The sequence below is a fragment of the Mastomys coucha genome, unplaced genomic scaffold (genome assembly GCF_008632895.1).
Source record: "Mastomys coucha isolate ucsf_1 unplaced genomic scaffold, UCSF_Mcou_1 pScaffold14, whole genome shotgun sequence".
In the NCBI taxonomy this organism is placed as follows: Eukaryota; Metazoa; Chordata; class Mammalia; order Rodentia; family Muridae; genus Mastomys; species Mastomys coucha.
The window spans coordinates 3,066,705-3,080,779 of record NW_022196896.1 but is presented as its reverse complement, the minus strand read 5'-3'; the positions used below and the strand labels follow the sequence as shown (position 1 = coordinate 3,080,779).

Genomic DNA, 14,075 nt, shown 5'->3' with positions numbered 1-14,075 from the left:
GCATTCACTGGATAAGATAAAGTTTTCATTAGGCTATAAAATGTTAGTGTCATAAAAATTTTTGATATCTCTATAAGGATTTTCTTCCCAAACAGGTTCTAATTAAAAAATAAATTTTTATTTCATTCTTGTAATAGTCATAAAAATCATTATTTCAGCCGGGCGGTGGTGGCGCACGCCTTTAATCCCAGCACTTGGGAGGCAGAGGCAGGCGGATTTCTGAGTTCGAGGCCAGCCTGGTCTACAGAGTGAGTTCCAGGACAGCCACGGATACACAGAGAAACCCTGTCTCGAAAAACCAAAAAAAAAAAAAAAATCATTATTTCATTTCCAGAAATATTATCTTTATGTGTCTGTGTGAATGTATGTCACACATATGGGAGTGTAGACCAGAAGAGGGCATCTGAGCCCCTGGCACTGGACCTGCAGACAGTTGCGAGCCACTATGGAAGTGCTGAGTCCTCCAGCGGAGCAGACTGTGTGCTCTTAACTGCTGAGCCTCTCTCTGGCCACACTTGTCATGTTTTTGTTATGACTGCTTACTTGAAAGCCTACCTTACTTAAGTCTAGTTTTCATGTTTAAAAGATTCAAATGCTTTCCCAGTCTTTGTAGATAAAAGAAATCTAGTCCTTAAATTGATAAAATTTTATCTTAAAACTTTCAAAAGCAGCACCATGTATGTGTGTGGGTGGGTGGGGGGGTACCTATATTTTAATTTCAAATGCTTATATACAAGATGAATGAATTTTTTCCTATTAAGAAAAAGAATAACTTATTAACTGGGTCTAACCCATTAGGTTGTAAGTTTCTGTTAGTGTTACAAATGTTGAGATAGTAAACAAGTAACCAATGCAGATCCCTGCTGTGTCCTTGGATGGCTAACAAACACATTGGTTCCTGCTCCATTCACTTCAGTTAAAATGCCCAAAGAGTTGGATTAATGCTTCTAATCCAAATTATATAAAAATATTGGTTTCTAATGACAACATTCACAGTTTCATAATTTTTATTGATGGGTCTTAAAAAGCTTTTTTTTTTTAAGTTCTGTGTGTATCTATGCACATGTGCCCCTCCAGTGGCCAGAAGAGGGTGTTGACTCCCCTGGGAGCTGGAACTCCAGGTGGTTGTGAGCTGCCTTCTATGTGCTCAGAACCAAACCTCAGTTTCCTGTGCTCTTAATTGGTTAGCCATCGCTCCAGTCCTCATTTTCACATCTAACCATTAAGATACGAAGTAGGATTTGGTTATGTTTATAAGACCTATAATACTCTGACTTCTAACAGTTCTGACCTCCACCACTGTTATTGTTCTTGCATGAAAAAGACAATCTTGTTAAAAGAAGTACTATATATACTATTATCGAATTTCTTCTAATAATGTGACTCTTTCCCAATAATAATAATAATGTTCCCTTTCCCAGTGCAGTGTAGTAACAAAATCCTAACAGCAGTGACTAAGTATCTACAGTAAGATAATTTAGAGGGAAAGACCAGTTTTTACAAAGAATTAGAGCTAGCCATTCCGCAGGAGGTTACAAGTCAAGCCAGCAAAAATAAAATCTAAAATTAAAAGATATTATGGAATACAAGTAACTTTAAGTGCAGTGGGTAAACACATCGTCAATCTAGTTTTAAATTACAATTTAAAATGTCTGGTTTTTTTCATCTGTTATCTTCATTCCATTAGGCCAGGCAGTATTATTATTTTAAAGTTGAACACATTATTCTTAATATTTTATCCAATATGGATCGGGGGGAACTGGAATTTAAAAGACTAGTAGATGGTAATGCTATGCATGATCCCATTGTTTCTCCCCCTAATGGCTTTACCAGCTCTTCTACCTATTAGACAGCCTCTCTACCAGATCTTAGGACTGAGTTCCTAGGGACAAGGCCACCAACATGCAGTATATATGTGCACACACATGTGCATGCACACATGCAAACACACACAGATACACACATACACACGCAATGTGATGCTCTATCAACAGGAGGAACTCACAGAGTGTCTGGAAAGGAGCCGCACCTCTGGCTGAACCTTCTCCTGATTAACTGACCACGCTTGACTGACTCGGAAGAGTTTGGGATGTTCTAAGTCTAACAAAACGGACAAGTCTCTGCTATAGTCCTCAGAGCTGTCTGGAGACACTCAGCCTTCTGGGTTATGGACAGCTAGGTATCTGTGCATTCCACAGGCTTCACCTAGTTAGTGATCACAAAGATGTTAGCTACAAATAAGGGAGGGCAATGTATTGGTACTAAGAGGGCTCAAGATGGCCCACAATCAATTGGGTCTGGAGTTGACTTTCTTTGTTCTGTTACTCTAAAAGCTTCATGAAACTGCTTCCATGCTGGAACACGGAATTTATGATAACATGACCACTCCCAAACACTACCTCACCCTGAGGTGGGAGTTGTGGATCGCATTAGTACACTTCCTTCTCCAGCCTTTACTATGAATATGAATGTGACTAGCCGTGAAAGTTCCTGAAGCCTTGATGTCTCTGTAATGACAGACTGTAGCCATGGCACTGTGAGCTAGAGTAGGCCTGCTCTCCTTCCTCTATGCTGATGTGACAGCTTAACAGCAACAGAAACAAACGAGGAGCCTGGTGGGTACTTTCTATAGATGCCAAGGGCCACGCCTTCCATAACCAATATTTTGAAATCCATAAATAATAATGCCCCCAGCTACAAAGAGGTAGCCATCTTTCATGAATACTTTCTTGTGTTAAGTATCACTGCCACTCTAGATGTAAAACTGGAATACTTGTAAAAAAAAAACCCTACACAATACTTTACAACATATGTGAAACCTATTTAGCTTGCTTCACGTACAATATGACATTTCTCCAGGTGCTGTCCAATTTTTTTCTACAAGTTTTTTTATTCTCATTAGGTACGAGCCTCAGACTAACTATCTAGGACATTATATTGCTGCCAAAATTTTACATCCAGTTAAATCCATTTGGGGGAATGGATTTAATTCTTTAACATCAATATTCTTTATTGATGTTACTGACATCAATTTCTATTTCATGCGTATATTTTTTGCAACAGCAATCAGATTTCCCCCCTCAAATCCTTTAAAAAATGGTTCCAGGCAGTGGTGGCACATGCCTTTAATCCCAGCACTTGGGAGGCAGAGGCAGGCAGATTTCTGAGTTCAAGGCCAGCCTGGTCTACAGAGTGAGTTCCAGGGCAGCCAGGGCTACACAAAGAAACCCTGTCTGGGAAAAAAAAAAGAAAGAAACTATCTCCTGAGAGGCTCTGACAGTACCTGACTAATACAGATGTAGAGGCTCACAGCCATCCATTGAACTGAGTAGAGGGTCCCCAATGAAGGAGTTAGAGAAAGGACCAAAGGAGCTGAGGGGTTTGCAGCCCCTTAGGACAAACAACAATATGAACTAACTAGTAGCCTCAGAGTTCCCAGGGACTCAACCACCAACCAAGGACTATACATGGTGGGACTGACAGTTCTGGCAGCATGTGTATAGTAGAGGATTGCAAAGTCGATCATCAGTGGGTGGAGAGGCCCTTGGCCCTGTGAAGGTTCTGTGCCCCAGTGTAGGGGAATGCCAGGGCCAATAAATGGGAGAGAGTAGGGTGGCAAGCATGGGGAGCGGGGAGGCAACAGGGGTTTGTTCTTGTTGTTTTTGTTTGTTTGTTTGTTTTTTGGAGGGGAAACTGGGAAAAGAGAAATCATATGACATGTAAATAAAGAAAATATCTAATAAAAAAAACAAAACAAAACAAAAAATGGTTCCAATCCCTCATTTTGTGCATGGCTATTTTAAAATTCCTTCTCCCTTGATTTATTTATAGTCCTCTAATTTATTCCTTTCTACATCATGATGTTCCATTATCTACTAGCATCCCCTGTAAATTAAGCAGTAATTTATTTTGTAAAAATGTTCATCTTAATTTTATATAAGATTAAAAAGTACCAAGTATAGTGAAGGGTTTTTGAGGGGAAAAAAAGTGACATTTTACCAAATCAAATAGAAAGTTATCACTAAGTTATCATGACAGGAATTGTTTTAAAACTAAGTGAGTAAGCAGAATAGACAGCCCCTAAACTAGCCTGCCTTTTTCGAGACAGATGGCTCAGTGGTTATGGGCACCTGTTGCTCTTTCAGAGGGCCCAGGTTCAGCTCCCAGCAGTCACACTGGGTAGCTCACAAACTGCTGTAACTCCTGCTCTGCAGGATCTGACACATTTCCCTGGCTTCAGTGAGCATTGTACTCATGTGCAGGCACCCACACAGAGACATGCACACGCATAATTAAAATATCTCTAAATTAAAAACAAATGTAAACCCCCTCCAGGCCCAGTCCTAGTAACCCACTTCCTCCAGTGAGGCTCCACCTCTCAAGCTTCTAGAGCCTTCCGAAACAGTGCCACTGTAGTGTTCAGATACATGACCTGACTGAGGTCATGTCGCATTCAAACCATAAATCCAATGGGGAGAAAATCGGACAGAAGCTAGTTATTTCAGAGAAGTATTCCTTATTAATACATGCATAGACAGGAAGAGAAGTCAAGGAGCAAATATTAACCAACTAATAAATACTGAGATGGAGATGGGAGAGGCATACGTGGGCAGCTGTGACATTTGTTAATGGTTGTTTTCTTATTGTTGGTGCTGAGGAATACCTATTTACCTATTTATTGTACTGTAATATGGTAAAAACATTGTATATCTATTCTATAACAGGGAATTTCCAATAAAAAAGGTAGTTATAGGACTAAGAAGTATCTCTGTGGCTAAGCATGTACTACTCTTACAGAAAACTCAAGTTTGGTTCCCAGCTCCCATGTCAGGTGTCTTACAACCACATATAATTTCAACTCTGGGGGACCTAATGATTCTGGGCTCTATTGGTACCTGCACACATGTGTGCACACACACACAAACACACATGCACACACACTCACAGTTAAAAATGAGCTTTAAAAAGTCTAACAGTAACAACCATGCAGAGAAAGATGGCCACCTCAGAATTCTCCATAAGGATGCTCTACTCTGAGAGAGCTCAGGTCGGTTAAATCGTTAACTTCAATGTGTGTTCTTTGCTATTTCAAAGTTCTTTGAAATTAATTTCTAATTAAAAATAAGCAAGATGTATTGATCTTTGTGTAACTTTTTCTTTTTAGCTTTCTAGCACATCTGAAAAAAAATTGATAGTTTTAAAACCTATATCTAGTACAGTTGGCACTCTCTGATGAGAAACTGTCTCCACTATGGTTTTAGAGAAAAGAATAAACTGCCTCTAAAAATCACAAAGTTTGAGTAGGGCATGATTAATAGAATAACTATAGGGAAATAGTTGATACAATAAATAACTTCCCCTAAAATGTCTTTAGGTTCATGCAATTCCAAATTAAAAACCGAAAATCTTGGGGCTGGGTAGAAGGCTCAGCCGTTAAGAGCACTGACTGCTCTTCCAGAGGTCCTGAGTTCAATTCCCAGCAACCACATGGTAGCTCACAACCATCTGTAATGGGATCCAATGCCCTCTTCCACTGTGTCTGAAGATAACTACAGTATACTCATATACATAAAAATAAATAATTTAAAAAAAAAACAAAAATCTTTTGGGGCTCTTTGACAAATGAATACACTTATACACAAAGGAACCTTGATTTCCTGGGCATCATGTGATGTCTCTTCTTGTGCTCCCCAAGATTTCTGGTAACACTTTTTCCCTATCTTTGGCAGAAAAAAAGATCTCATTCTTGCACCCTTAAATGGTACCAAGTGGGTGAAAGCAGGTAGGCCTGAGTTCAAATCCCCAGCACCTACCCAGAAGCTAGGCATAGTCACCCATGCCATAATCCCAGCATTTGCTGGGGATAGATGCTCAGAGCTTGGTGGCCAGTAAGCCTTGAGGAAAAAGTGACCCTTTGCTTCAAAGAGCCACTGTCTCAAAAGCAAGGTCAAACGTGAGAGAGGAGGGCCCACGCCTTACTCCTGCTTCTGCATGTGCTAGCTCCACTGTCGGGAAGAAATATATACAACAAGCAAGACTGAGGTGCCACTCTGGTCGAGTCAGGAATTACAAACCCATGTATTTCCAAGAGTATTCCATGTTTACCTGAGAATATGGTATGAGAGTTTCAAACTGTTGATGAAGTTCTAGTAGCTGAATTAACTCTGCATTCTTCTTGGCTTTCTCTTTAATCAAATTAATGTAATGGTCTGGATTTTCTGCGAATGTGTATGCAGCATCTATGGTATTGAAAGTGTAATATTTTTCTTTGTATTTCAAAATCCCAATTGCTGGATTCCCTGTGAAAATTAAGAACAATAATTTAATTAGGCATGAACCAAGCAATTTTGTTTTTGTGGTAAGCCATAGGACCAATGTTGTTATGGATACACACAGACACACACATACATACACATACACATTTTAACATATCAGTTCTACTTTTGTTCTGCTAAAACATTATTAAATGATAAGAATGTGAAATTCCTATTAAATTATATAAGTTTAAGTTTAACGTCAAAATATATTTTATGTGGCTGAAGAAATGGCTTACCAATAAAAATTAAATAGGGCTCTTGGACGGGACCCAAAGTCAGTTCCCAGCACCTCTTTTCAGTGGCTCACTAAACGTTGAGTTTCGCTGGCAGCCTACAAGCCCTACCTATCCTGTTTCGGTGCCCCAGCCCTAGCAAAGGCTATAGGACTGTGCACAGCCAAACTTAGCTTTTTAATGGAGGTATCTGAACTTAGGTCCTTCACGCTTGCTCAGTTTACCACTAAGCCCAGGACCACACCCTCTACTGCTTCATACCCACTAAGCCAGGTCCACAGTTCCTAATGGATTATTTTTTAAATAACTCTGTTAAGAACGAGAAAAATATGACATTCTTTCCTCAATACAGACTTGCATGTTTTCTACTATAAAAACATTCTACAAGGACTGCGGGCTACTTATTAATATCCATATGCCCTGTGAGAATTATGTAGGAAATGTTAATGCTGTTATATTTATTTCTCTAACAAATAATTGTTGGCTTTATTCTTAGAATAGAGGGATACAGGAGGAAAGCATGTGCCCACTCCCAACAAATCACACATATATTAAAGGCCAGAATGACCAGTGTTAAGGGAATAACAAACTAACTAAAAAAAAATCACATAAGCAAGCAAGTTAAATGCATGATAAAACAAAGGAGTATGAGATTGGTATTTTAATATGTTAATAAAAATGGAATAGGGAAGGAGTAATAAAATGAAAGGCTAGAGCTTGAGTTGAGGTGATCAAGACTGCTGGAAGATATAACGTCATCTGGAAAGGACAGATGTGACAGTGTGGCAAGCCAGTGTCCTGGGGCGGTGAGCCATATAGTCTGCACTCCCAAACAAGGGCAACTAGTAGAGGTAATGTGGTAAACAGAGGCAAAAGGGCCTGCGCTACTTTATTCAGGGGGACCTGGAACACTCAGCCTGGCAACCCTGCTACATTGCTGTGTTCTTACTAACACAGCTGGCGGAGGAAGCTCAGCCATGTCAGTCACCACCCCATTGCCATGTGTCTAGTGTGTGCCTCATGCCATCACACGGGATGAAGCCAACTTGTCCCTTCTACCATGCACACATAGCATTCTAGCAATTCTGTGACGAAACAACAAAACAAACAACAACAAAAACACCAACCAACCAATTATAAAACAGAAAAACAACAAAGAGATCAAGAAAAAAGCTGAAGGGTAAGTTAATGGTACAAAATAAATATTAAGCAGTTGTTTGTTTTTTCCAATTTGCTTTTACTGTAGTCTGTCCTAGTTTGCTGTCTGTTGCTCTGATAAAACACAGCGAAGGACCAACTTGTGGGAAGAAAGGGTTTGTTTCAGTTTCACTGAAGGAAGCCAAGGCAGGCACTCGAGGCAGACAGCTGTCAGCAAGAAGTGAAGTAGGAGAACATGGAGGAGCGCTGCTCCCTGGAGCACGGTCCATGGCTTCCCCTGCTAACTTCTCACACAGCCCGCGCCTAGTGACGGCACTGTCCAGAGTTCCCTTCGCCCTCTTACATTAGTTAGTACTCAATAGAAGGCCTCCAAGACGTGTTCCTGAGGCCAACCTGATGGAGGCAATTCTTGAACTGAGCTTTCTTCTGCCCATGTGTGTCCTGTTGACAACGAGGGCTAGCTATGACACAGCCCCCAGCGGCTGCTTGCCATTTCCACTGCACATGGAACTTTTTTGAATTATAATGTATTGTCTCTCGATATCTAATTTACTTTATTTTGTAAAATTATAACGTTCCATATGATACAGATACTTAATAAGATATTTCCTTAGAAGAACTCAACAGAGAAATCCTAACGTAGGTTAGTGAAGGGTAGCTACAGTGATCACGAATATTTTTAAGTGAACACGTCAGTTAGATCAGTACGTCTTTTTCAGTAACTCTTTACTTCAGGAACACTATCTTTAGCACTGCTAAACCGTGCTTCTGGACCCCCTCAGCACTGGAGAATCATCCATCGCCTTCTCAAGGCACTAGAGAGTCCATGGTATATAATGATGGCTGAGCATCCCTAATACAAAATATGAAATGCTCCAAAATCAGAAACAGTCGGAGTTCCTTCACAACCCCACAAGCAGAAATTTCATGTGATAAGTTACAGTAAAAATGTGGTGCACTGAAAGTAACGTACTCAGTACACTATACACAAAACGTCTATGAAACATCAACAGATCTGTGTTTAAACGTAGGTCCTGTCCCCTTAATAATCTCAGACTCTCCCACACCCACCATTAGAAACATTTCTGGCCTGAAGCATTTTAGATCAGGGACAGTCAACCTGTTGCACCTCCCAGCCCTCATTCCTTACAGTCTCTTGTTCAATGTACTCTCCTGGAAGCACCTACAGGTGAGGACGGTGTCAGGTCATCTCGGCATCCCCTCCCTGGTTCACCATTCAAGTCCACACAATGTTAAAGGACGACATGGTTCATATAATAAGTGAGCACTCATACGGAACAGACACCAGGAGGGCAGACTCTGATCTCTAACAGTATACCTGGGAGGAGGAGGCCATCAGTTGCTGCAAACGTATAGCCACAAAATCCACGGTACTGAATTAACAGTTTGTTAAAGTTTGCTGTTGTTTCTGGAAAAAGCCATTCCTGTACTCTGAAATCTGCCAACTGCACTCTTTCTTCTAAAATGAGAGAGAACAGGAAATGGGTTTCATCCCTTGAGAAGACACAATTTCTGAAATACATCAGCAGTATGTCATTCTAAACATTAACTTCTTATCATCTCAGTCTTTTTGAACTGACAAACTTTCCCCCGATGCACACGAAATCAGACTTCTTGGGGGGTGATATTCATGTAAAGAAGGGTGAAGTCCTCCGTGACTGTTCAGGTCAGTAACTTGCTAGACAAAGGTAGGATCTGAACCCTGCTCCAGGCTGAACACTGAGAGACCTTTCAGAAAGAGAGAGAAAGGCAGACCAGAGCACTTCTGTCAGGGTATGCAACGGAGCAGAAAGAACTGTTACACGGCCAAGAGAATCTTCTTCATTTTTGATTCCACAAGTCTTGATACAACACTACATGGAGAATGCTTTGAATACAGCACTTAGGTAACTAGACTGTGTCTCAAAGCTGTAAAGACTGTTCCAAATAGGAAGGAAATGTCTTTTACTAGCTTGATTTTGATTAAAAAGTATACAATTTTTGTTCTTTAGACTTCTTTCTTAAATAGTTGTGTTTATGTTTATGTGGAGCACCAGACACGTATGAGTGCACACGCATACATATGTGTATATGTGAGTATGTAGCTAGGAGTGTGTGTTGCATGCATGTCTGGTACTCCAGAACCAGGAGAAGGTGTTGGATTCCCCTAGTGCTGCAGCTTCAGGCTGTTACACCTGGGTCCTCGGCAAGAGCAGGAAATGCTCTTAACCGTGGAGCATCCTCCCAGCCTGTTCTTTTTGACCCTTAAGGATACTTCCTCATACCAGTTGCTTTACTTACATTGATCACTAAAATGAATTCAATACAAATCATACATTCATAAAAAATTGTTTCCCAGTAGACTTAACGTTTATAATCACACACACACACACACACACACACACACACACACACACACACACACACACCTATATTTTAGTGTTTTTCAAGACAGGATTTCTCTGTGTAGCCCTGGCTGTCCTGGAACTCATTCTGCAGACCAGGCTGGCCTCGGACTCAGAAGTCCACTTGCATCTGCCTCTCAAGTGCTGGGATTAAAGGTGTGCACCACCACCGCCCGGCCACACGTGTATTTTTAATATCTTTGATTCTAGACCCAAACTGCTGACACCCTGTTTATCTTGGCCTTGTATCTACAACTAAACATAAAACCTAACTTGGAGAAAGTAAATATGTCCTCCCCTGATATGCTCAAGATCTCTTGGAGTAATAAGCAGGTAGAAATTCTTTCAGAAGAATAGGGCTCTCCCAGTTCACGAGAGAATAACTTGGTAAAATACTCTAGTGAAGAAAAAGTTTTGACTGTGGTAGGAAAGACATCTCTAAATCTAAGATGATGTAGCTCAGCTGAACACTCACAACTGAACTTACTTCAACTTTTCAATTTCCCTTCATATCTGCTTTGACATACTGTTTTAATGAAGTTAATAAAAATTTCCACTGAGAGGAGTTGGGGGGTATCCTATTTAGCTTTCAGTTTTTATATATTCTAATAATTTAAGAAACTCACTGCATTTTTATTTTCTAGTTTTTTACCAAAATAGAATCTCAAAAAGAACTTAGTAAATAACCTCACTTCATTTTTCTAGAGGAAGCTTGAGTGCTTCGTTCTAAGCTCTACTTCGATATTTCTCGTGAATTTTAGGTTGTCTTTAATTAATATACAAAAAATAAAAAGCTGATAAAATGATTAAAAGCTGACTGATCATGTCAACCTTTCTGTAGGACTCAACCCGTCAGCCAGGCGGTGGTGGCACACTCCCAGCTCTCGGGAGGTAGCAGCAGGCAGATCTCTGTAAGCTTGAGGCCAGCCTGGTCTACAGAGTAAGTTCCAGCACACACAACTCTACCCAGAAAAACTCTGTCTCAAAATGGGGGGGAGTAGAGAGGGAGGGTATCAATACGTCTTTAAAGGGCCTAAGATTAGCTAAATTTGCTCACGAATTCCAACATGACACTAAGAAGATGGGTAGCATGAATTCTTTAAAATGGAGCCTTATCTGCAATAAAAACAGCAAGGATTTTTCTCAGTATATCAGTTACAGAACTATCACTCCTGCAATATAATGTGCGAACACACAAAACCAGGACATGAAGGATTAAATAAGAACTAATTTATGGGGAGTAAAATACTCAGTTTCCATATCTGTGTTTTCCACAAACCCACACACACACTTTTTTTTTTTTTTTTTTTTGAGACAGGGTTTCCTGTAGTTCAGGCTGGCCTTGAACTTACTGTGTAGCCTAGGCTGGCCTTGAACTCCTGCCTCTACCACCTACACACTGAAAACTAAAGGTGTGTGTTACAATGTCTGGGTTTTTTTTTCATATTTTCTATAATGAGTATCAGTCTTTCATACTTAAGATGTTTAGTATTTTAGAAAGCTAGAGCATGAAAATTCGAAACCATCAAGAGTGACTCTAAGCTAACGATAACCTTAAAGAGGAGGAGACAGTGGCGGTGTGCCTCACCCATGTGCTCCTCTATTCTCGTCAGATCGCTTTTCACAACGAGGCCATCGAGAAGGCCCAGCATCACTTTCTCGGGGAAGAGCAGCTCATGGGTGCCCAGGAAGAGCTCCAGGTTGGTGGTCAAGTTACTGAGGACGCTGATCAGAACCGTCTCGTCCTGGAAGCTCATCCACAGACTCGCCAGTGCAATGAAGATGGGCTAACGGGAGAGGACACAGAAAAAGGTGACCACGTGACAGAGCTACACTGTGCTCTTAAAAGTAAGCCGGAGTCACATTCCTCTACACATCTGAGTCCTGTCAAACTAGAACAGACTCGTTGAGTTGGAAGAAGGAAAACCAGTGTTTTCTTCCCAAGGATTTCATTTGGTATAACTGCTATTAAGTTAATTTACTCAACAAGTGGCCAAACATATTTGATCTCCTAAGAGATAGTATTACTTTTACCTTGAAAGACCAAGAAGGAAAATACACTTGGAAATTTTTGTTCAAAACCTTATGTGGCCTTAGCATGAATCAAGAGAACCCGGAAAGCCTACAAGTGCATCTTCTGGTGTGTCAAGGGTGCTGCAAGCTAAATCTTCAGGTCAGTGAAATAAAATATCTTACTTCCAATAGAAATTAACGTCTACAGAACAAGCAGAAAATCAACCAGGCCTCACATCAGAGTTTCTTGCTTTATGAAACCAATGTTGAGAATGCCTGCAGAAAGTTCTCATGGCTTCAAATGGTCTACATACGTGTAAAATGCACGTACATTCTACAGCTACCTTGTTCAGATCAGGGTTGCAGCACTTTGCTATAAAACAGTACTGTTGATCACAAAGTCATTGCATGGCAAAGAAAGAGGTTCCCTTCCTTCCTTTCAGATAAGATGTAAGTTGTATCACATCTGTGCTAGACCCGATTTCTGACACAGCACTATGGACACGTTCTCATTCTCTCCCTCCCCATCTGTCTCCCTGCCCGCTGCCTCTCCCCACCCCACCCCTGACCCCAGGTGTGTGAGAGTGTGTGGAGGCCAGAGGTTGATGTTGGATATCTTCCTCCATCCCTCTTTACCCTATTTCTTAAGTCAGGCTCTTTCACTGAACCTGGAGCTCACTGATTGGCTGATATAAGGGCCAGAAATTCTCCTAGCTCTGTCTACACAGCACTAAAGCTGGCTTTTTACATGGGTGCTGGGGATCTAACCTCAGGTGTGTGGCAAGCCTGTTACCAACTGAACTATCCTCTCAGCTCCGTAAGCACACTTTCAACACTACAATGGACTGCTTCCCTGGTCACAGATGCTAAGGTCATCATCCCTAGAGATCATGGTTTCCCTTCAGTAGCCACCACCCTCATCAAACAAACAGCAGGCTGTTACAAAGACTTGCTCCATGAAGAACAGGACCAGCAGCTTGTACACAACTCATGCTACATGCTATATGATATTATTCTAATGGAATACAATTAGAAGGAATTCTGATCTGACTTGTAGGACTCAAAAGGAGGCTCAGACTTAAGATATTGCACCTTGGGCTGGAGAGATGGCTCAGCTGTTAAGAGCACTGACTGCTCTTCCAAAGGTCCTGAGTTCAAATCCCAGCAACAACATGGTCGCTCACAACCATCTGTAATGGGATCTGATACCCTATTCTGGTGTGTCTGAAGACAGCTACAGTGTACTCATATACATTAGATAAATAATATTAAAAAAAAAAAGAAGGAAATTGCCCCGACACAGTGGCTCATGCCTACATTCCAGCACCCAGGATGTGGGCACAGGAGGATCCACATTCCAGGACATCTTGGGACACCTACAGAGCTATACAGTGAGGTACTGGTCCAAAACAAAAACAAGAACAGAAACAAGAACAAGAACAAGAACAAAAAGAACAAGAGCAAGAGCAAAAACAAGAACAAACAAAACATATGCCAAGGAATCGGCTCAGTAGTAGAGCACTGGCCTAGTTTGTGCACAGCTGGGTTTGATCACAGGGGGATCGAGGGGGGGGGGCTGGGGGAGAGGAAGAGAAAAGACTTGGACTATCAAAGTGGCTTAGTGGGTAAAAACACTCACAAGCCTGACAACCGAGGCTTGAGTCCAGGATCCCACTAAGAAAGTAAAGAACTAATTCCTGAATATTGCTCTCTGGCCTCTACATGTGCTGTGTGGCATGCCCCTTCACCATAATATAATAATAATAAAAACCAAAGAGTACACATGGAGGGACCCAGGGCTCCAGTTGCATACGTAGCAGAGGATAGACTTGTCAGGCATCAATGGGAGGAGAGGCCTTTGGTCCTGTGAAGGCTCGATGCCCCAGTGTAGGGAAATGCCAGGGCGGGAAGATGGGAGTGATTGGGTGGTGGGGGAGCACCCTCATGGA

The 14,075-nt window shown here is 41.3% G+C and overlaps 1 protein-coding gene across 2 annotated transcripts in view; it reads right to left on the bottom strand.

Annotated features, from left to right (window-relative positions):
- The window catches only part of Cfap206 (cilia and flagella associated protein 206), a 38,930-nt gene that overhangs the window by 14,409 nt on the left and 10,446 nt on the right, over window positions 1–14,075 (bottom strand). For both annotated transcript variants that reach the window (XM_031366398.1, XM_031366399.1), the window contains exons 9-11: window positions 11,702–11,900; window positions 9,048–9,188; window positions 6,106–6,299 (exon numbers count right to left, since the gene is read on the bottom strand). In XM_031366398.1, coding sequence (XP_031222258.1) covers window positions 6,106–6,299; window positions 9,048–9,188; window positions 11,702–11,900 — 534 coding nt within the window. The remainder of the gene's footprint in view (window positions 1–6,105; window positions 6,300–9,047; window positions 9,189–11,701; window positions 11,901–14,075) is intronic.